We start from the raw sequence: 23,977 nt of genomic DNA on the forward strand, positions 1-23,977 counted from the left end.
AAATACGGAGAAGTTGATCATGTTAGTGTAGGGCTACCCAGAGCTTTACATCTGTCCCATGGACGATAGGCCTACACACTTATAAACAGCTCCTGGAAGAAGATCAGCTCTGCACTCAGGATTTCAGGTAAATAGGCTACACGATTGCGTAGCAACCTCAAATGCAACCTGCCACCAAAAGCTGGCACAAACAAAGGCACAGGAGTAGCATCCAGCGACTGACCTCGCATTTTCCAGGCGGTTAAAGACGCAGCATGTGTACGGCCTCTAATTTCCAGGGCTATTACCTGCGATTATTCCACAGGCTAGTTAATAACATGTTGGGCAGGAAATCCAAAATGTGGGATCATTTTGAGAAGGTGAAGGACGAACCCAAGGTGATCTGTAAACGCATCTTCACTGGTCGACTACAAACATGACGTATCATCTGAAACATGTTAGTAGCTACATGTCCATTAGCCACTTAGCACAATCATTACTGCTTTACCGACAGTGTCATTAACAGGCAGCTCACTCAGTGTGTGACGTGCACTTGTAGATAAAATATAGGCCTATATTAATGAAGGTTCATTAGAACGGTTTTGTATTTCTCTGTAATGTAGCACAGTGTTAACAATGTTACTGATACTATTCTCTCTCAGACCTTGGACTCAAACCATTGTGTCGCCCCACCCAATATATATATATATAATTAAATGATTGAATTATTGTTTACATGTGGGTGACTAGTCAACTAATGGCCCTAAATGACGACTATTGGTCGACTAGGAAAATTCTTAGCCGGGGGCAGCCCTATTTGTTTTATTCTCTGAAAGCATAGTGCTTGATACCATTGTCAACATTTTGGTTCCAGTCCCAAAATACTACTTTGCAAATACGTTAATTTGCTGAATATAAACAGCTTCTGTCAAAACTCTCATTTACATTTAACAAAGTAAACCAAACATCTAAAATGCATCAGTGTGGCTTTGACAAAAAACTGTAGAATGGCTTTGTCTAAGTAAGAAACAGTGTGACGTTAACAGATCATGGTGTACACCAGGCAGCGACTGACAGGATGTGAACAAGAACTCAGCCAGCTTTCACTTCTCCACAGTTCCTGATATGGGCACAAGCCAGTCAGCACCTAAAAAGTATTGCAGTGTGATACCCAGCTTTACCTAGATGATGTAATGTGTGCAGTGCAGGATGAACTGGCTCTGTCCAGTTAGTGTTGTCTTTTTTTTGGAGAATAAGACAGGTCTACTCTAAAGAGATGTGCTGCTTACTGCTTCCAGATGTCACACAAGATCGACATCCTTCTCACCTGCCATTGCACACCCAGGTTAATGGTCAAAACATTGCTGTGCTGATCGATATGCATTATTAGACAGTTGTAAATTCAGACAATGGTTGTCCTCGTGGACCCTGTAATATAATCTTGGGACATGAGTCTGCTTTTGTTGGCTACTTTAATTATGCAACAGAGAGGGGAGATCAGCAAACTTGGTTCCCTGTAGAGAGCTGGTCGATAATGTGATATTGTGGGTAGCTTGGATGTGGTGACAACACAAACATTATGTCTTTGCACCCCTATTAAGACACAGTTACCATCTTGCTTCATCGTATTACATGTTCATGAGTGATGTCATTAACATTTGTGTGGCGTTACATGCACCAGCAGCAGTAGAAGTGATCTTCCATTGGTTTCTTGTTATTGTCTTTCATTGGTTTGGTTGGGTCTTGTAGTTCTCCTTGATATATTGGGTGTCTGAATTTTAAGTTTTTTTCTTCATCCCTGTCAGATCTCACAGAGCAGGGCACACAGATAGTGGGATTACTGTGGCCCTCTTGTCTAAACCTCTCTCCAGACAACTCTGTGTTGCTCTCCCTGGCTTGACCCACGTCACGACAGATGATAGTCACTGCTTTATTCGTGATACTCTATTGATCCCTGTGGGAGAAATTTGATTTCTCACTCGATGCCAGCCCCCCTAAGGTTACAGCACATATTCTGCTGGAAAAGCCCTGGAGCCTATAGGAAGTTAGCGTGTTTTTCACAGACAGTTCAGGAGAGCAGATTGTTGTTATTGCAGGTGAGTGAACCTGAAGCTGGTGGTTGTCTCTATGCCACTCTGCTCAGACTTCATAAAGCTGGGGGTCGGCGGGTCCTTAAAAAGCCTTAAATTCAAATTTTAAATTATTAGGCCTCAAAGGTCATTAGATAGTCTTAAATCTGAATTTTAAAGGTCTTAATTGCCACAAACATTTATTCTAATCTCTGTTGTTTCATTACTTTTTTGTCAAAATGAGTCAAGCTCTTCTGCATCGAAGTCCACATTTCTGACCTACCACTGAACCTATTATTTTACCTTATACTCGCACATACCTGTTGGCAAAATACAGATTAACCTAGCTCACTCTGATAATTATATTCCTACATAAAACCCTTACGGGACCACGGATATACGACTTACATTTATTGCATTTCAGTGGTATGCAACAAAACTACAAAGCTTTTAATTTATTCAGTTGATGCTCTGAAACAAGGAGACATGGACATTTCTATTTACTTACCTGCAACATCAATCTACCAGAGCATGGACTAAATAAATGATTGGATGCACTCCAGGGCTGCAAATAACAATTATTCTTTATAAGAAAATATTGGAAAATGCCCATTATCATTTCCCACAGCTCAAGGTGATGTTTTCATATTTCCTGTGTTATTCGACATCATTCAAAATCCCAAATATATTCAGCTTAATATCATATACAGTGGTGCAGGGATGACATTTTTTTTTGTAGGCTAATCTGGTAGTTAACATCGTCCTGGTTTCCTTCTCCAACAGCCTATGGGATTTTGGATTATTGAAAAAAAATAAGCTCCCTGGCATGATATTCGAACCAGAAATGCCATCACCAGGCATAAAAAGCTAATGTCAGGCTGGAAGCAAAGCACACCATGGCCGCATGACTTCATCATCGACACCATAATGAGGCTGTAAAGCTGTGTTCAGTGTGATGACGCTCTGTAGACTCATTTAACCTCTTGTTAGCAACCTCCTTTTTTAATGTACTGTTTAGCTGTTAAATGAGAAAGCTGGTCCGGCTGGTGGGCGGTGCTTGGTACTTAAATCAACTGTATCCAACATGGTAGCTTGGTCACAGACTTTCTCATTTTACAGCTAAACAGTGCCCTAAAATATGTCGCCGAAAACATTTTAAATGAGATATACATCATGCAGTAATAGAATCTTGATTCACATTCGATCAGCGCTGCCTAGTTTGAGAGTTTGACCACAGTTCAAGAGCAGGGACTGACATGATTGACAGCTGCGTGAAAGACTCCTCGGCTCTGATTGGTTGTTTTCGGTGCGCTAGCAGTTGCCTTTAGAAGCAGATTAGGAGGAGGGATTTGATTTTTGTCAAAGATTATCCATCTTATGTAGTTCTTTTAGAAGATAGCTACAATTACAGGAAATGACACATTAATTTTCAAAAGTGTTACCAACTGTAGCTTAAAGCCTGTGCTAACCACAGTCTTTATTTCAGGCATCTTACCAAAAACCCATTGACTTTGAGACGAGGGAGCCAGAGGTGCAAAAAATGCTAACTCATTTCTGGCATTAAGGACTCAATCCTGCAGCATTCTCCATGATAAAGCATTAAATCTTCACCTTTAGACATTGGAACCAGCACAGTTTAGACATTTTTTACTCGAAAAATGTTTGAAACAATTCATCAGTTATCAAAATTGCCAATTAATTTTCTGTCAGGCGACTAATCGCTTCATCTACTAATGATTGCAGCTCTAAGCGGCTCCATCAGGTCTCAGTGACTACAACCATATGATTTTCAGTGAAGTGAACAATTAACAAAAACGTCTCTTCTTAATGCCCTCAGTGGAGTTCTACAAAACAGGAAGTCTCCTTTTATGTCCCAGTATTAATGGATACTCTTAACTGGGTATAGGTTGCAAATATGCTGCTACTGTAGAATAGTCATCAATGAAGCGTTCTTCCTGTTTACGCCCAGTCATTAGAGTTGTTTACTCAGCTGGCAGAGTCTAGTTTAATGAACCTCGTTTGAACTCTTGGCCTTGAATCTAACAATTTAGCTCGAAATTCATTTCATAGTATACAATCCGCTGATAGCACTGGTCAGAGGTAAGATTATTTTCTCCTCCCAAAAATATCTCTGACAGTTTTCGTCATTACTTTTGATTTCAGGAAAAGCCGTCTTTCAAATACTGCTGCTTTTCTGGAGCATGAAATGAAAAAGACAGAACTTATTTAATGTTTGTGATTGAGCTGAGAGTGCATTTTGGGCGAACAAGAGAGATGGGGAAAGGGAAATGAAAGTGTTTTCCTGCTTATGTAGACATTTCATGCATGTGGAGCCACACATGGAAGTGAGGAAATTAGGCAGACGATAGGCTTATTTCCATAAAAAAAATCTTTGCAGTGTGTAATGCATCAGCACAAAGAAAGAGGCTACATGTTGCAGAAATGTAGTTTTTAAATTAATCTGCAGTGTGTTGTTTACAGCCCCCTTTGTCTATTTGATAAACAGTATATACATATATATCAGATACATAAATCATTCTTATTTTGTACACCTTTATTCCATCACATCACGACACAATGTACATAGGTGTGTATTGTGTAATTATGTGTCATTACTTTATTTGCCTTCAAACATCAGCATTTAAAGTACACAGTCTGAATTTGGTACATATATTTATGAAAGTGTTTCTCAAGTCCACACAACTGATTTTGCAATACCACTCATTTGTTTTAAAATAACACACTTCCCTACTTTCTCAGTAGCTGTTGTAACCCTAAGCCAGGGCTGATCCCAGAGATAGAGAGGTGTTGCCAACAGTTAAAGGTTTTCAATAATTGCAGTGCTCATCCTGCTTTCTCTGAAACTAGCTGCTCACCTGCTTCAAATTATTAGGACATTTTATTTCAATTAAAATGTAATCAGATTTCTACTATGGGTCAGTCGGATCTGGTAGTTGCTTTGCTCTGATGAGTAAACTAAATTTGATGGCGATGGTATGGTAAGCCTCGTTATAACAGTGAATGTGGTAAAGTTGGTGACATTTTACTTCAACTTGAGGCATTGAAAGAATGTCGATTGAAGGGTCCGTTCCCCACACTGTTGCACACTAGTGCCTTTGTTGCTTTATGTGAGTGAAGGCTCCCCTTTGTCCAGCAGGGTCTTGGAACATCCCAACAACATCTGGGGATCTGAAGCTCAGAATCAGACCTTCAGAAGTCTGGGCGTAAAATACATCAGTAGAAAATATCGCTTTCGTAATGTGCATGACTCCACAAAATTCTGTTTGATTTGAATTAAAATTTTTCAAATGATAAATGGAATAATCTTGTAATTTATGTTTTTATTTATTTTTATTTATTTAACCCATATAACCAGGTAAGTCCCGTTTAGATCAACAATCTCTTTAACAAGGGAGACCTGGCCAAGACAGCAGCATACAAAAAAGTGACAGCCAAACAACAACACAATAAAAACCATGAAAGATACACAGTAACATGTAGAAATATTAGGACACCTGCGCACAATGACAAGACCCATCTGATTCAGTCATCCTTGTCCTTTTGGGAGCTTTAACGTCGGGCAGAGAGACCAGTTCACGTAGTTTCAACTCTTTTTGAAGGTGATTCCAAGTGAATAACCTTCTTTCCCAGCTCAGTCCGAGCACTAGGAACAGACAACAAAACTACATCTTGAGATCTCAGACTGTAGCTACAGTCGGATCTCTGTTCAATCAAAATACAGATGTACAAAGGGAGTTTACCCGGTACGGCTTTCAAATACCAGTGACTGAGCCTACAAAGGTCAAAGATGGCCAACCAACTCTGGAATAAAGCGTACAGCGATGAGAGAGGGCTTTACAATTTCTAACAAATCTCAGTGCACTATCATATGCAGTATCTAACATGTGCAAACAATGTGCAGATACATCCAGAACTGGTAAAAATGTAGCACCAACCAGACTTTTTCTAGCCTGCTGTTTTGCATGTATCATTGTTTATCATGTTTTGAATAACCTATTCTCTGGATAGGAATATACCGTCTTCCTTTTGCATAAAGCAGGGAGGTTTAACTTATTTTAGTTCATAGGCCACATTCAGCCCAATTTGATCTCAAGTAGGCTGGACAAGTAAAGCCATTGCATAATATCCTATAAATAACAACACCTCCAAACTTTTCTAAGAGTGTAAAGACGTACATTCTGACAGCATTCATCCATTTATAAAACAGATGATGAACAGCCTGAGATATTTTAGGAAAAATAAGTGTGATTCCAAAACTATGTCTCTTTTTTTCCCCAGATTCAGTCACTGTCATTACATGTGCATTGTTGCATACATCTCCTTTCCAGTGTAGTATTGCTGACATCACCGTAAAGTGGAAGCTGTTGATAAAGCAGGTTACGTCAACTCCTGCCTTACAAACCATTTACAAATCAAAGGTTTTGTCAGTGCCTCAGCAGCAGGGCTCCACCAATGTTGTTTTAAGACAGAAGTCTGATACAGATTCTTTTGTACTGAAGCTGCTGATTGACAATATTTCACACAATGATCACTGTCTTTAAACATGAACATCACAAGTGTTCTTTTTTGTCAGAGAGCTGTATTCTGGTAGAGGTGAAAAGCCTCAGAAGCAGCATTTTACATGAAGTAGGCTACTCACTGTTTAACTTGCTCCTGAAACCTGACACCTCTTCACAAGTGTGATATTATTAAGTGTGCATTGTCATCCAGTGGGTCGGATTAGACCTTTTATTGGGCCGGTTCTAGCCTGTGGGCCTTCTGTTTGACACCCCTGGCATATAGCATCATACAAGATTATTTTAGAATGTGAAGTGACTCAAAACAGCTCCCCATGAGCTCCTTTTTTGTCCTCATTGTTCCACATGGGTAATCTTGCTTGCAGCATAGCAAAAGCAGACACATCAACACAGACTGATCCATCACTAAACATAACTAAAAACATCAATTAGTAGAGGTATTATGCAACAGCAGTAAAAAGAAAAAGAAGCAAGTAATAGCAATATCTAAAAAACCAATGCAGAATAGAAAAGTCTGTAATTTCACCTTTTTTGCTGATTTTGAATTTCAGTATATCCACTGTACATTTGCTTAAGCACATTAAAATGTATACAAGCATAGGGCAGCACTGCAGTATTATCCTCCCACCCCACACCATGACACCTCACCTCACCCAGCCCTCCAAACCAACCCTGCTTGTCCCCTTAAGTCCAGGGACCGGTTGCACAAAACAACATAAGATTTTTCCTTAAGTATGACACTTAAGGCCTAATTTCTCCTCAGCTGAGGGACTTACACAGTTGCACAGAATTCCTTAAAAGGTTTCCTTAGTTAAGGAAAAATGTTAACTCACTTACTCAAAGAGATTTTACAGTGGTAAAAGTTTCCATGGAGATTGTTTGTTTCTTGGACTCACACTTGTGATTCCTTATTGTCTTACAAAGTTTGCTTATAGTTAGATAGTGAAAAAAATGGCAGAAGATAAGAAGATAACACTTCTGGAGGAATACACTCATAGAACGCACATCCTACAAAGTAAATGTCATCTCCAAACACCAGAAAACGATTGTAGGAAATAATTGGAACGAAAATTATTTCAGTCAAATCTGCAGAGGTTTTTTTTTTTTTTTCATTTATCACCATAAATTCAGTCATGTTACAGTTAAGAGTCAGAGGCACCTTAAGATTTTTTTTTGCCTTGCTTTGGTTGCAAAGGGTTTTTTGTGCAATGGTCCAGGGATTCCTTAAGTATAAGATCAAGACAAGGAGAAAACCAGAAGTACTTGAGTGAACATTTTGAGGAAGCCTTAAGTAGAAGACTTAAGGGTGTTTTGTGCAAGCAATTTTATTTTGAGGGAAACCTTAACTAGGACTTTAAGGAAAATCTTAACTTAAGGTGTTTTGTGCAACTGGCCCCAGGTCTTCACAAGAACAAATGGCCATTGAGGTGTTTGTCAAACCAAGGACTACAAGTACAATAAGTAAGTAAGTACAACACAGTGTTCAAGGATAAATGAAAAAGCATCAGTTCAAGAAAGGAAAACAGCAAGAAATAATAATAAAATAATAAAAAATATATATTGGCAGGGATAATAGCATTAAGAAAAACTCTGCATTTCTTACTTTGCTGATATAGTATGTTATCCACATAATAACACACGTCATCATTTAACAACCAAAACATTGTGAGGTCGGCAGTGTTTGGTTTGACTCTGTTCCTGAGGTCTTGACCAGGTGCTTAAGAAGTGTTGTTGTAGTGTCCACATGGCAGCGCCTGCCTTGTCCTCCTGCTTACAGGACCATAATCATGGTGACTGGATTTAGAAGATTAAGCTCATGACTAATCAAGCTCTGATCGGACGTTCCCCAACACGATACTTGGCTTCATGTGGAGCACCACTGCTGTCTACCTTAACAGGAGTCAAACGGACACCAAGACACTGGTGTCCTTAAATTTAAGAATCCTGCTCTTACATTTCCTTGTGCATCAAATGTTTACTGTGGCTGGCATTTGGCACTACTGGTTTAGACTACAAAAGTAAGCCTTTACATGAGGAGTTACGGGGCAAACAATAAGAGACCAATTGACAATTGACTAATAGAGTCATTTTTCGAGCAAAAATATAAATTTGAACTGGTCTGTTGGCAAATCAAGAAACTTGGTGACATCACCTTTGGCTATTGGATATTACAAGGGTATTTTTCCTGTGTTTTCTAATGTTTCAGATCAAGTGATTAATTGATTCGTTGAAAGAAATAATCTGCAGATTGATCAATAACAAAAATCATTGTTAGTTGCAGTCCTACACTAAGTAATGGAAGTGTCTTGATTCAGTTTTAATGCATGCACAGTGTACACTTCATGGTGAAAGTGATGAGCAAAAGCCAACAGTCTTGGTTACAAGTTTTCACTTTCATTCACAGCAGCTTTATATCTGTTTGGCATCTTTCCATCCTTTCCACGTGCTGATAGACGGCTGTTTATGTCTTTAATTTACCTTCAATGTCACTGAAAGGACTCTAAATTCAAGCTTTCAAACTAGATTGAACCATGTATTAAAATGGTAAAGTGCACAGTGAAAGTACTCCTCCCTTCTGCTTCCTTATTAGGTCAAGGAGAGTGGATCTATTAAATAGGCTAAGTGGAGTACTCTATCTGAATGGACTTAGCGCCTTGTCTTACAGTAGCTTAGATCCTAGTTGGCTTAAGACAAGGCAGGGATGATGACGTTGTTAAAGGATCTAAATTATAGATTATACTGTGTGAGGATACTGCACAGTTGCATGTGAAAGTGGATGCTGTTGAAGTGTGCAGAGCTGCACAGTGGACTTGGGGAGTTTCCCTCTTAAATGGGAGAATTTAACAGACACATCCTGTCGTTAAAACCACAGGGTGCTTCAGGGTTATAGCCTCCATACCATGCCTGTGAACACAAACAGTCTCTGGTGCAATATGCAGTCCTGCACTGCCACACAGTTTTCTTTTTCAGTCTTTTAGAGATTGTCTTTGGTGTCATAAAGTTGCCCTAATAATAATTATAATAATATGTAATAACAATATGTAATAAAATCTCAAAACATTATTTAAAACTTCCAGTATGCAGACAGTTTAGCATTATAAATTGAGCATAGCGTTAGCTCAGGCAGGACACGATGTCAAGCTCAGCTCACATCCCAGCTACATCAGCTGATCTCAAACAGCCCAATCAACTGATGGAGCAGCTGTTTCATGGAAGGGAGTCAGCTGATAGATCACATGATTCCTTTCTATGCAACCACTTGGGGAATCTCATTCAGGGCACCCTGTTTAAACTGCTCTGGCCTGCCTACTGTTGCTGCTTCCTCTGCAAGCTGCTTTGTAACCCACCTCCACCCCAGCTCCTCCTTTTCATGCTGTGTCTGACTTATCAGTGTCATTTCTGTTTGTCATTGATGCTGCTCTGTTTTGTTCCCGAGAGTCTTTGCTGCTGCTCTCTCGCATGGAAGGGCAAGGGAGTGTACTGTCTGAATCAGGCTTTCCTTGTCTGCACGTGGAAGGGCAGAGAGGTGTGCTCTCTCTGCCTTAGGTTTTCCACATAGGTGCGTGGAAGAGGCTTTCTGTGTAGGCTCAAGGAAAAGCAGAGAGGCCCCAGAACAGAGCCATACCACCAAATATAATACTGCAAATGGAAATATGGTTTTCTGATTTAAGTGTTCATGACGGAATTACAGTTTTGTGTCACTGTGAGACTTAGCCAGGACTGCATCTAAGTATTACTTTCTAAATATCGTGATCAATATAAAATGTCAGGAAATGATAAAAATATCCGTCATAATTTCCTAAAACCTAAGCTAATGTCGTCTAATTGCAGTAGTTTCAAACCCCAAAGATATTCAGTTTACTATTACAAAAAATTATGACATTGAGAAGCTAGAACCCATGTATGTTTAGTGTAATGGCCTAAACAATGATGTAAATTATCAATCAATTATTAGAATAGTTGATGGATTCCTTTTTCTGTTGATCAGCTATTTGACTAATCAGTTTTGCTACAGAAAACATTGTATTTTAGAGTAACTACACAAGCTGAAAATTCAGGTTGTCCTGCCATCAAGTTCAGGTCTTAATAAACTACTCCAGTACAACACTGCTCCCCTCCATACAAGATTTATTGTGGAGCTGCTGTTCATTGTGAAAATACACAATGACCACCTCTTATTTTTTGTTTATCATATCAACACTACTCATATCTTTTTTATTCAACCTCTCCTTGTTTGAAAATACTAGATCTTCTGAGTTTATCTCCAAAAGTCACATGATCAACAGTGAGGTATTTAATCAAAATTATTGTGCTATTTGTCTTTGTAAAGACCCAATAACATCCTCAGCGTCTCACCAAGTGTCTCAGTTTCTAAATTAAACAGGGTTTGTTTATCTGTTTGTTTTCCACCGTCTCGCAATCGATGTATGTTTTATCAGTCCTGGGACCTCCTGAGAGCTTAGACAATTACACAGCACCACTGCAGGCAGTATTAGGGGTGTCAGCGTGGAGTAACACAGTGCCATAACTATCGACAAAAACGAGCATCTCTGTTATCATCTGAACATGAAACTAACTAGATATTTTGAATCTAGTGTCATTATTAAAAATATATAAAAAACACATACAGTGTCTGAGGTTTTATAGTTTAAATCCAGATGATACTGACACTGTTAGAGCTTTTGCTTGTGTGTATAAGCTTGTATAAGCTAGTTATCACTGGTTTGTGACCATATAATAGAGCTGTAGATGCTTTTTGATATGATGTGTATCCTCATCTAATGGCCATCATTATCAGAGTTATAATTAGATAAGGATTTATGTTACAAAGTCCTGTGGCGTGATCTCAGTCCTCCGATGATGCTGTGACTACAACCAAATTGATACAGTGATCTGCCCCATTGTAAACAGTTCATTGCCTTTACAAAGATGTAGGGCTACAAAGCTACAAGGGCTGATCATTTCATAACAGCAAGGCCCCAACATTAGAGCGGTGTCATATCATATTGTTCATGATACTACAAGTTTCATTTTTAATCTTTTTTTTTTTTTTTTTTTTTAATCCTCTATGGTACTTCATTGCCTCAAGGTGACATACCCATTTTGGCTGTTTACACTCACACAGTACATCCCCCATTATGTTGCAATACTTACAAAAAGAGCCAGGACCCTAAGGAAACCAATAACACTGTTAATATTGCATCATGACACCCAGGAGGCCATGTTGAGTCCCTTTGTTGGGGCCATCCTCTCAACTCTCTCCACAAAAATGGTCTGAAAATGTCTTTTTCTGTCATTTTTTAACCTGGAAAAATTGGGGGCTTTTGTGGCTTAGTGGTAGAGCAGGCGCCCCATGTACAAGGTTGTTGCCACAGCAGCCCGGGTTCGACTCCGGCCTGTGGCCCTTTGCTGCATGTCACTCCCTCTCTCTCTCTCTCCCCCCTTCACACTTGTCTGTCCTATCAATTAAAGGCTTAAAAATGCCCCAAAAAATATCTTTAAAAAAAAAAAAAAATTGGACTCACAATAATAGATGAGTTCATTTTATTCGTAATTGTTTAATGTGCTGTGTTTGACAAGTAGTAGACAATCGTAATATCTTTTTTAATCTCGACAAATTAAACTAAGTTTAACTTACATAAGTAACAGTGAAGTTCAGACTTTGACACTGTGTAGTGTACTGTCACAGCATTACACACATTTTTCCTCCATTTACAGAATGAATGCAATATTATTCTATGACTCTTCAAAGAAGAAGAGGGTAAAATTAGTGCTCCCAGTTGATGTTAGTGAGGATGAATCAGAATTTAAAAGTTTGGAAGACAACAAGCTGCTAACAGCCCAGCAGCAACACATCAAATAATTGCGTCACACAGTTTGTTAGGAAAGACACACAGCAGGAGCCTGAAAACAGGCATTTAAATGTAAAATGAATTATCAAACACTGAAATGTAACTCACTATCTTGTTTTGAAGATGGTTATAATAGTTCAGTTTGTAAAGTTTGCTGAAATATACTTACATGTTCATTCCTATATGGGCTGTTCCACTGTGGTACAGTGTTGTCTGAAGTAACTTTCAGACATACAAACTCAGGAAAAGAGATCATTTTTATTGTTTTTTTCAATTTCAAATGGCATGAATTTTAAACTCAAATGTTTTTGAATATTTTCCAGGAGTACTCCATAAATTTTAAATAATAACCCTGTTCTTTCATTGCTAACCATTATGGTACACTGTTGCGTTAAGGTAACATACCCAAAAATGTACCTCCCAAAAGTATTTTGGTCTATTTTATGACAAAAAAGACATTACAAAGATTTGTTTTATCAACTGGCATCATAATGCGTACCTCACTGTGATTACAGTAATATTCCAAGTTATGGACATAATGACATCAGACCATTACGCACAGCAACAACGAGCATGACTAAAGCAAGTTAGTTAGTTCTATAAAGGGAGTGACTGCAGAAGGCTTCATTTGGGTTTAGCATCCCGAATGTCCTATGAGCAGCTCCATACTTTCAGACCCTTTCATTGAGCTGCTGCTCTGCAGTATGAGAGAGGAGTTACTTCTGTATGGTTGTATACATTTTTTACCAGGAAAATCCTGCATAATATTCCTTTAACTGAAATAAGTAGACAGCATGCAGTTAGAGGCTCAAGTCATTATTTGTAGGTTAGAGGTGAAACAATTCGCCAATTACTCGATTTGTCAATCAAAATGCAACAGTGTCTTTGGCTTCAGCTTCTCAAGATATCCTGCACTAGTCTCACAGAAAACATAATGTAAGGCTTATCCAGTAATGCACATGTAATGAGGAGAATCTTAAAAGAATAGCCCAGGGCTTCTCGACTGAGCATCTGAGAGTCAGATTAACATATTGAAATTGATGGAGGATAGTTCTGAAAGCCTAGGAGAGGCCCAGACGCTTATTTCTTCAAGGAGTAAACTAGACTATGCAACGTTTGATGAATGACAGTGGCTCTGTGTTTTTGTATAAACAGCAGCACTGACTGCTGTAGAATGAGGAAGGCGAAGGAGGTGTGATATAGCGTAACTTCCTGACTTTTTACTGATCTCTATTTTCAGATGAACAGAAAGCAGTGAGTGTGAGGAAGTGTCAGAGGATGCTCATGATCTGCAGGGCCCAGTGCTGAGGGAGGTCCACGGAGCCAACTGGAGCCCATCATGTCTCAACACCAACACTACCAGCGAGGCCCCCACGGCCGCACCATGAGCTCTGAGGACAGGGGCTCCACGCCAGGCATCAAGACCTCCACACCAGTTCACAAGAGCGCCTCCTCATCGTCTTCTTCCCAGCGCGACAGCCGGCAGGTAATTGCCAGACTACTGTAGGGATCCATATAGAAATAGTCTGTGGAGACAGGAGCACTTTGAATTAATGTAACTTGAGCAGAGGTGATATAGGGAGGAGTGAATTAATTTAAATTATTTTATGTTGCTGCTGTCAGTGGTGTCCTCTTGTGAGACAGTTTATACAGCAGAAAAACAGGCAGATAGAAGGGACCTGCCAGGAATTAGTAAAAGATAAAATATTAATACATCAGTTTTAGTGTGTGAAACAAAAACAGTCATTATGTTATGTCTGTCAGTTTTTAAAAAATCAGCTAACCCAAATTATCTCTGCAGATGTTTTCATATGTGCAGAAATAGTTTTCCTTATAGGGCTGTCCTCAACTTTCTTCGTTTACTAAAGTTGGACAGACACTGTGCATTTTTGCGTTTTCATCAATCTTGTACATTCAGGGCTCTACAGTAACTTTAAACAGTGGCTGTCAGGCTGGCAACCAGGCATCAGCTTCTGTTTGCTGAAACTGAAAGTATTGTTTCTATTTTTAGTCACCTTATATTTTGTATATGAAGATACTCTGCAGTTATACTTCTGCCTAATAATGAAAATGTGAAGACAAGACAAGAATACAAGAATATTAAGAGGTGAACAAATTCTCTGTAGTCTGTGTTTTATCTGACAGGTCTTTGTCAGCTGAATCAATTTGCACATCCGTTTGTGATGTTGACGGGTTGGTTGAACTTTTCACCTCACAGTCAAGCAATTTAATTTGATTCGCCATGAGTGTATGCGAGTAAATGCACCGACGCACATACAGTATCGTGACATGCAGCATTGTCTAGCTCCAGTTCTGACTGTAACAGCAATATTCAAATATCACTAACGCAACAAAAATTTATTTAATTGTGGTTACAAGTTTTGCTCTTTGCTGTCCCTGTTTTCATGCCTCCGCTCCAGAGACAGCTGTGGCCTTATGAGGCATTATGCTTTTGGGTTGTCCATCCCATTCTCGTCAAAGTGATATCTCAGAAATGCCTTGAGGGAATTTCTTCAAATTTGGCACAAACATCCATGTGCACTCAACAATGAACTGATAAGAATTTGGTGGTCAGATGTCACTGTGACCTCACTGTGACCTTTGAATTGTGCCTACTGGCACAGGAGGTGTAGCCCTTCAGACATAGCACCTAGACCCTAGCATTTCCACCGCAAACAGTACTCTTAAATGTGGGCGGTGTTGTTGTCACTCACTGTATTTCCTTATTACCAGTGACGCATAGGGAAGTCTGCACCTCATTTATTGTCCACAGAACAGGGTTGCATGCTAACATTTTCAGAACAAAATAAGACTGCAGTGAGAGTCTCTCTCAATGGGATATTTAGAAATAGCGGGTTTGTGCATGGTAAGGCAAGCTCAGGGGTTTAGTGTTGTGTGCGCCAACGGCAACAACTTTTTCTCCAAGTGAGGATTAGAATGCATTCAGTTCACATAAGCTGGTGGAAATTAATATATATGAACACTTGAAGATCCACTCATTACTAAAAGAGTATGTCATATAAAAACTAAAGTAATGGTCAAAGTTGTCACAGTGAAATTTAAGGTGTGCTGATGGATTCATGTCGTCAACTCATGCATTGAGTAACATTACAAGTTAACGTTGCACCTTAAAAGTCGCCGGCAGTCTGCCTAGTGAATTAAATTATTTTTTCTCAGACTACAGCTGCTGCGAGAGGCAGCAAAACATCCTTTAATTTCATAGTTATACTTTACTATTATATGTAAAACTCTCCACAGTATGAACAGTGGTGACATGAGCCTCAAAACCAGCCACAACTCAGCCCTGAGTAGAGTGACCATCTGCTATTGACCAATCAACAGACTGCAGTGTTCACAGCTCCACCTTTTAGTACCAGATCTGTGTGCTAGGTACCCCAACAGCGGGGGGACCAAAAATGGGGACGGTAGGGAACAGTTCCATTGGTACCATCCACAACTTTTCACATTGGAAACAGAAAAAAAGTTAATTGAACTGGACCATACCGTACTGCTTGGTTGAAACGGGGCTACAGTATTGTATGGTATGAATTGGTGACACTAATCTTGTGGGTGGGTGTCCACCTTGAAACTGTCCTGACCGATTGATCTTCTGTGCTGCTGGTTTGAAGATGTGTGTAAGGCCACAAAAAATACTTAATACCTTTTACTGAATTCCTTCAAAGTCCACACTAAATATATTATATGAGACTGGACAGACATGGATGTAAACTGCAACTTGACTGGTTGGCGGAGGCATACAATCACAAAGCAGTGATTCCAGTGTATATGTTTTAAAGTGGTTGCCACTAATGGCAGCCAATGGCTATGAATTGGTTGCCAGTTTCTCAAAATGGGTGCCAATGGCAATCTGGCAGCCGTTACTGTCGAGTCATGACATTGCCATATCAAGTTTAATCTTCCTGTCTGCATGGTCATTCGACCTCTGTGGTCACACTGTACGGATCCATTCACCGGTCCCGACGTAGGTGCTCACACTGATCATAAACATGGTTTTGTCTATTGACAGTTCTAATGAAGTATAGTCAAACAAGATGACTGCATCCTCAAAATTGCTGACGAAAACAGAAAGGCAACATCACATCATGCATTTCTAATATTGACTTAAAGCAGCAGGAAAATGACAAATATCGACAGAAGGCTGAGAAGATGCAGACGATATCTTCTGCCAGTTCTGCGGTGAAGTTCAGTTTCATTTCCATCACAGGGAAGTCTCAGTGGAGACTACAGTAGTCACAGCGATAGTACTCCAATACTGCATGCCAGAGATCCATCCAATCATCCAACAGCTAGATTATTGATCGTTTGAGCAACTAATTAGATGTTGTTACCACCCTCAAACTGAACAACATCTGACCTGGAAGAAATTCATCCAGGTTCTGTTAATTCAGGGTTAAAATCTTTAATCAGAGTATAGTGTCTGTCCAGTTTAATATTTACAGAATTATTTCAACTAAATAATGAGCTAAGTGTGTTAAATCAGGCATACAGAACAATCTCTGATAAAGACTAATGAGTAATAGTTTATTTACCGTTAAAAGGCCGTTGGAAAAAAGACTAATTGATGATGAACCCTACAAGCCTTTATCTACTGATTAGATGACTAATCAGCTAAGACAGAGCAGCACTAATTCCCTGGTTAGTAAGTAAAAACCTTGCTGAGTCATGATAAACAATGAGATACACTCTTATTTCACAGTTCACAGGACAAGTGCTTCAACTTAACCCCTGCAGTAAGCTATCTAAAGCCCCTCGCTCACCTCACCTCACCGAGCTGCTGTGTCACTGTGGCCGCGCAGAAACCGGACACTGAAATTCGAATCTATGACATCACAGCTTTTCCGTCGCCGCTAGGCTATGAATATTTCATGAGGGACAGGCGGAGGCTTGGTGCTCCACTGAACATGTGGCACGCTGTGGTATGCTGTGTGGGAGCCCAGCATGTGTCCGCAGGAGAAGGCTCTCTGAGGAGAAAACGGAGTTGTTTGAGAAATGGGGCCTTTTTGAAGCGCGCAGTGGAAGGCCTGCTGCTCGATGAGGCAGACAGTTAACCCTTCTGTTCTTTGTTCTTTTTCTTTCATATCACTTCTTGCTTTTGATAACAAGGTCTTCATGAGTGAAAGAGCTCGGCATTTCATTTCCCAGATGCTCTATGATCTAAAAGCCAGGAAAATCTGAGGCCAGGGTTATCTACAAACACTTCTGTTCTTATTCATCTCTTCTAATGTCTTTAATGAAGTCAGGTACGACACAAAGACGCAGCCGCTAAGATAGCAAAGTCTTTGTGAAGTAGGCTCCCTTAAATTCTGCACACCTGCTTGAACAAGACCTCAAGATAGTCAGCGGCATATTAAAGGAATCAGCAGCACATCATGAATTTAATTGGGAATTAGTTCCTGATTGTTGCAGCTGTTTTGTGTTATGATGTGGCAGTGTTCGCTGAGTGATGCAGCGGTGCACCTTTGGGCGATCCAGACACATGATGTATCAACTGCAGAGGCAGGTGCATTGTTCAGAAACGAAGAGTTACAGATTGTTTTGCGTTCAATTCAGCTGTCTCAGGATTTAAGTTGATAAACATTATAAAAATGTTCAACGAAAGAACTGGCATGTGTCTCCTGCATCTTTCTAAGTACAATGTAGGGAGACACTGACTTTAAAGTCACAGTAAAACAGAGGGGATATTTCTTCAGCCTCCATAATGTAACATACAGCCTAGTAAAGGTTTAGAAGGGTTTAGTTTGTTAAGTTGCCCTCCACCCACACCACCCTCACCCGTGTTTTATCAGGTCAGGCATCAGCTTATCACTCCATGTTGGATGGCGTGTTCAAAAAGAGGTTATGTCTGCCTTTGCAACCACAATAGAAACCTAATAAAAGATTCTGATTATCACTGACGAACCGCAACACATACATCCACAGTCTACGTGTTGTGCTTCCATCGTCCGTGTCACTGTCTCTCGTTCTCCCCTTGCTGCCACAATATCAACATTGACCACCACATATTGGTTTTCTTTCTTCTTCTTTTTTTTCTTTTTTTTTTTTTACTTTTTAAAATGTATAAAATCTTATTTCAGAGTTGTGAGCAGTACATTGATTCACATAGCCGCTCCTTGCCCCTCTCTCTGTGGGCCTTTCCCAAACCAGCCACTACACGCTCTCCCTACCCACTTTCACTCTGTTTCCGTGTTTGTTTGTTTGTTGTTTAGCAAAATCCTAAATGATCGAGTTGGTTTTTTTCCACCTGGACCTTTATACTGTGCCGTTTCTCCTCTAATCGTCACGCTGTAACCTGTGACAGGCTGTTATGCTACCTATCGCACATTCATATTTATGTATTTTTTTTCCGAGCCGCGAGCATCACATAGGTATAGCTTACTAATTTATGACAAAATCACTTGACGACACTGACTCCTGTGTGCGTATGGCAAGAGAGGAGAGGGGGTGACGCTGTGCTGCTGCCAGAGGAGCCGCTGAATGAGTTCCCTCTGAGTGTTAAGTCACTAAAAGAGTCTGAGAAGTCTGTGTCTGTTCATAAAACATTCAGGACGCCACAGTTTATTCCACACTAGTGAAGCTGCTCCTCTTTTTAGAACCACCATGTCTGTAATAATGTAGCTTTCAGCCATGCTTGTTGTTGCCATGCGTAACAGTATGACATCAATATGTCAATGAGTTGAAACATGGCGAATATCACGATATGTATTTTTAATATGATATTAAAAATTGTATTATTGTGAACGAGATGACATGGCACGCTCCTAATTACAGCTGAATCTGACACACTGGACCTTTAATTAAACCCAGAAAAAAAGGAAGGTTTGGATAATCCTTACATCCCTATCAGTGATAGAATCTCAACACAGGGTCTTTTTAGTAGCTGTTCTGGAACTTTTTACTGTATCACATGGTCCTCCTCAGCAGATGGATTTTTCCCAATTTTCATAGCTTAAATTTCCATTTTCATGTCAAAGCTTGCTTAAAAGTTAATTCGTTTTACCTTGGAAACTGTAATTAAAAAAAATAAAATCTCACAAAAAAGTCCATTTAGTAGCTGTTCTGGAGCTTTTGATCTTAATACATGATTTTCATGACAACTGGGTGAATCATGTGATGTGCTCATCATGTGTGAAGCTCTCTAACAGCTAATAAATGTACCTTGCTGTGAGGCTAACCTGCTGCCCTCAAGGACAGGAATGGTCTTTTATGAATTATTATTGTACAAGTCACTCTGAAAACATTGCTTTCTGGTTTTCAGGGATCTGGTTTTCAACCTGAAGATAGTGTTTTACTGCATCGCCGGCTTCTTAGTGTGTTCTTGGTAGCGACTTTTCAATACATTGTTGTGTGATATTGTGTCAGTGGACCACTGTAGAGAACATGCAGCTAAATACATCTTCCCCAGAGACATCCCGAGGAAGCACAGTAGATGCTGAGAAAAGACCTTAGCTAGCTTGGCCCGGCCCCAGATTTTGAGGAAAAATGAGAGCGGGGCATTTTGTCGTGGGGAAAGCCTTAATGAGATCTAGCCCCCATTTTCTAATCAATACATGTCACTTTCCCCTCTGCTGACGACTACGGTTCACTCTGGAGACCCTCATGAGAGCAATTATAGGCACCACCTGCAGAAAGCACAGACTCTCTGTTACAGTTTGTGGCTCGAGACATTACACATTGATTCAGGATGTCACTGCAACTATCCATTTTTTTCCCCTCTCTCTGCCGGTCATTTCCTGGTTAGATATTTTCGGGATTGGAGATAGTGGGAGGAATTGATGGGATCACTCGCTGTGTTTGCAGCTAATAATTAAGAAAGGTCTCTTTTGAATGTTGAGAGAGGAGAAACCAATGACTAGCAGTAGCTCTAAGGTTAGACAGTGGCTGTTTTCATGGGATTGACCAGAACATATTCATGTTACTGTCGATGAAAGAATGATGGAGCACCTGCACTGACAACTGCATAAATCAGTATCTTCCCTCTCCTTTATTTATTCTCTGGCTGTTATCATAATGTCTAATGTGCTGATTTTACATGTCTGTCATTTTCCTCAGCACACAGCAGACAGCAAAACTCAAAATCAGAGGAGATGATAGAGAATTAATACAAACTGTAATGTAAAATGTGTTGAAAAAAAGACAAACCCACAATTGGTTTTAAAGGGACAGTTCACCCCAAAATCAAAAATACATATTTTCCCTGTTACCCGTGGTGCCATTTATTATTCTGGATTGTTTTCAGGTGAGTTGCTGAGTGTTGGAGATATCAGCTGTAGAGATGTTTTACCTCTCTCAAATATAATGGAACAATATGGCACTCGGCTTGAGGTGCCTAAAGCGCCAAAAAAATACTGACCGGGCTGCTCAAGATAATCCACAGACCTTGTTGTGAGCAGTTTCATGCAGGGACTATCTCTTTAATGAGCCACACCCAATGACTGTGTCACTGCACAGAAGGAAGTCTATCAAGTGATAGCTCACCTAGCACCACTGAGCTAGCTAACATTACAACTCAGCTGAGGAGCAGGGGATACCATTGACAGATGTAGTCCGGTAGAAAGATGAAACTGCTCACAACAAGGTCTGTGGATTGTCTCGAATAATGGGGTCATGATTTCTGGAAAGACACATTGCTGTCGAGTTTTTCAAATGTATTTTATTGGTACTTGGAGCATCTCCAACACTCAGCAACCTCAAACCTCACACCAAAACAATCTATATTGATAAATAACACAACAGGTAAGAGTAAAACTGTGTGTTTTTGACTTTGGGGTGAACTGTCCCTTTAAGGTTTAGATAGGTTTGGCATAGTCTGTGGAAGTGGTTCCAATCATTCCATGAATATTTGTAGTTTCAAGTAAGGTTTTGCCATGATCATTTCCATGACATCAGCCACATCCAGCTCTTTTTTATATTTTTTTATATGAGGAGATAATAGCATGTTGTCTGATGTAATGTCAGTAATAATGCCATGAATAAAAATCCTGCATTCAGTGTCAGATTTAAAAAAAAAATCTACAATGATCACTATTCATAAGTACAAAATATAGACCGAAGAGAAGACAAAGTCAGACACTACTCATTATAATGTCCAGGCTTTGGAATCAAGTGGCTATGAAAGGCTGGCTGTATATTTTTTTTAATATATATATATTTTTGTATCTTTCTAATTCTTTTTAATCTTTTTAATTGCATTTACAATACATAAAAATACAGATGAATATTTTTTTATATAAATATTGCTGGTTCGTAAATGGTCTCCTTCTGTTTGAACCTTTTTTTTTGTGGCCTTTTCCTGTTAGATTTGAATATGACAGTTCCCTGTGCCAAACAACTGGGACAAAATACCCAATGTCCAAAAGCTACTGAGTGACCTTCAGATTTCCTTTATGTCGATACTGGTCTAAACACTGTTTCCAAGGTTAAGGATGACCTTTAGTTTTGCAATAAATCACTCAAAGGGCTTCCCTCCTCTTCTCCAGCCTCTGTATCTCTCCTACAAGTCAGCAGGTCAGACATGTGCACATGTGGATGTTAGGGTTGTAACTGAATCTGTGGTGTTTACACAGAGCATGAGACTGACGCACATACACAGCCTCTCAGGGTGTTAACTTCTCATCCATGTGGCAGCCCACCCTTCTACTCTAAGCTTTACCACTGAGCCAGCCAGACACTGCAGGGAAATCCATCCCCACAACACCTCCGCCGTGTTTATTAGTTGCTGAAATATCATTGTCCAGTGGTGATTGTGGGAGACGAGGTGAGAACAAGTTCCAGTTATTCTGTGAAGGACTACAGTGTATTCTTACATAGTATATTCTTACACAAGCACAACAGCAGACCACAAACGGTAAGATGCAATCTGAATTATTTAGTATTTGGTATTTTGTAGAGAACGAGTTGTAAAAAAGCTTTTAACTAAAAAAAAAAAAATACTAAAATACAGTGAAAAGACTTGAAATGTCTCAGCTGTTAGGATTGAATTAAGGTCATCTAAAGCATTTCAGTTTATTTAGAGGTTTATCAACTTAGGCTACAGTCAGACTGCAGGCAGATCTTTAAGACAGACTGATTGCTGGACTTGCGAGTAATCAAATTGGATTTGTGTCCAGACATCACCACCTTTTCTGCATGGGTTGCTATGATAACAACATAAGTGTCAGTGACTATGTAGCTACACTGGTGACACGGCTTTCCAATGTGGAAGCATGAGAAATGGGGTCCATCATTTGGCCCTCAAAACACATTATTTATGTCGGCATCTGTCCATGGACTCTGATATGTATTGTCCTCCATAGCCTTCTGCTAGTAGCAGCATGGATCAGCGCCGCACCAGAGAGAATCACAGACGTCACTAAATAAATTCAGAGTTAAAAGGTTAAAATTGACCAGTGGGAGGAGACATTTTACAATCCTTAGTAATTAAATTTAGGCAGCTTGTTCACACTCTGTAAGCTTTGCAGACAGTTGAATTGTCTATATAAAACAAAAAAATAGTTTGGTAAAATCAGTAATGGTTGCTCATGGATGCTGTTTAAAGCAGTGGTTCCCAACTGGTGGGTCACGGTCAAAAAGTGGGTCGCGAGTCCATTCTGATTGGACCGCAAGTGACTCGCAAACATGTCAAATTTGTAAAAAGACTTTTTTTTTGGAAGTAAATTTCTCGCACAGAGCTTTTATTTTAAAGTGCCGTTTCCTGCTGTAGAGTGATTGACTAACAGACAGCTACTTGACAGAGACAGCAAACTAGTTTGAGGACATGGCGAAACACAAGTATGACCTTGAATGTATTAAACTGCGTGGACTTTGAACTAATGACTGAGGGGAAATCTGGACCCCGTGGCTGGACAAGTTGGGAACCACTGGTTTAAAGCAACACTGAAAAGTCAGGGCTCTAAATTGGTTGTACACTCTGGGCTCTAGTTTCCCAGCGCAGCGCAGGTGGCGCAGGGTGGCGAACCCCCTGCAGAGCTAGTTTCGAGCAGCGCAACCCAAGGCGCGCTCAGTTTGGTAGTTTGGCAGACCGAGGTGTGCTGAGATGGGTGTGGCGGTGCAGCAGGGGGAGGTGTCGACAGATCCAGCTTGGCGCAGTGACAGTTTCGTGCCAAAAGGCTTCGCCGAAGGGGCGCCAAAAGCTCGCCAGCTGAAACCAGGTCTACTGTCAGCGCAGGCGGAGTGCAGCCGGTGTAAGCCGAAGTTTGGCTGACCAGCTGACAGTGTACACACGTCACCAAAACCTCACAGGCAGGCACAGAATATCAGGCACATTAACAATGCAATAAATACCCAAAAAACACTATTCAATGCAACTATCTGCAATCAGCACATAAATGTATCTCTATATCGACTGTCCCATCACATCTGATGTCAGATCAAAGGGGACTGGCACCGTTTGGCACGTTTGGCATGCATAATGGAAACCGAACCTGATTTGATTAACACAGCCTGCAAACTAATGAGTTCACATCCCTCTCAGCCAACCACAAACAGCCACAGCATCAGATAGGGAGTATATATTCAGCAT

The 23,977-nt window shown here is 40.1% G+C and overlaps 1 protein-coding gene across 3 annotated transcripts in view; it reads left to right on the forward strand.

Moving 5' to 3' along the window:
* The window catches only part of osbpl6 (oxysterol binding protein-like 6), a 66,566-nt gene that overhangs the window by 1,873 nt on the left and 40,716 nt on the right, over nt 1-23,977 (forward strand). For all 3 annotated transcript variants that reach the window (XM_049594147.1, XM_049594145.1, XM_049594146.1), the window contains exon 2: nt 13,679-13,924. In XM_049594147.1, coding sequence (XP_049450104.1) covers nt 13,778-13,924 — 147 coding nt within the window. In that variant the 5' untranslated portion in view covers nt 13,679-13,777. The remainder of the gene's footprint in view (nt 1-13,678; nt 13,925-23,977) is intronic.

The sequence above is a fragment of the Epinephelus fuscoguttatus genome, linkage group LG13, assembly GCF_011397635.1.
Source record: "Epinephelus fuscoguttatus linkage group LG13, E.fuscoguttatus.final_Chr_v1".
Taxonomy (NCBI): Eukaryota; Metazoa; Chordata; class Actinopteri; order Perciformes; family Serranidae; genus Epinephelus; species Epinephelus fuscoguttatus.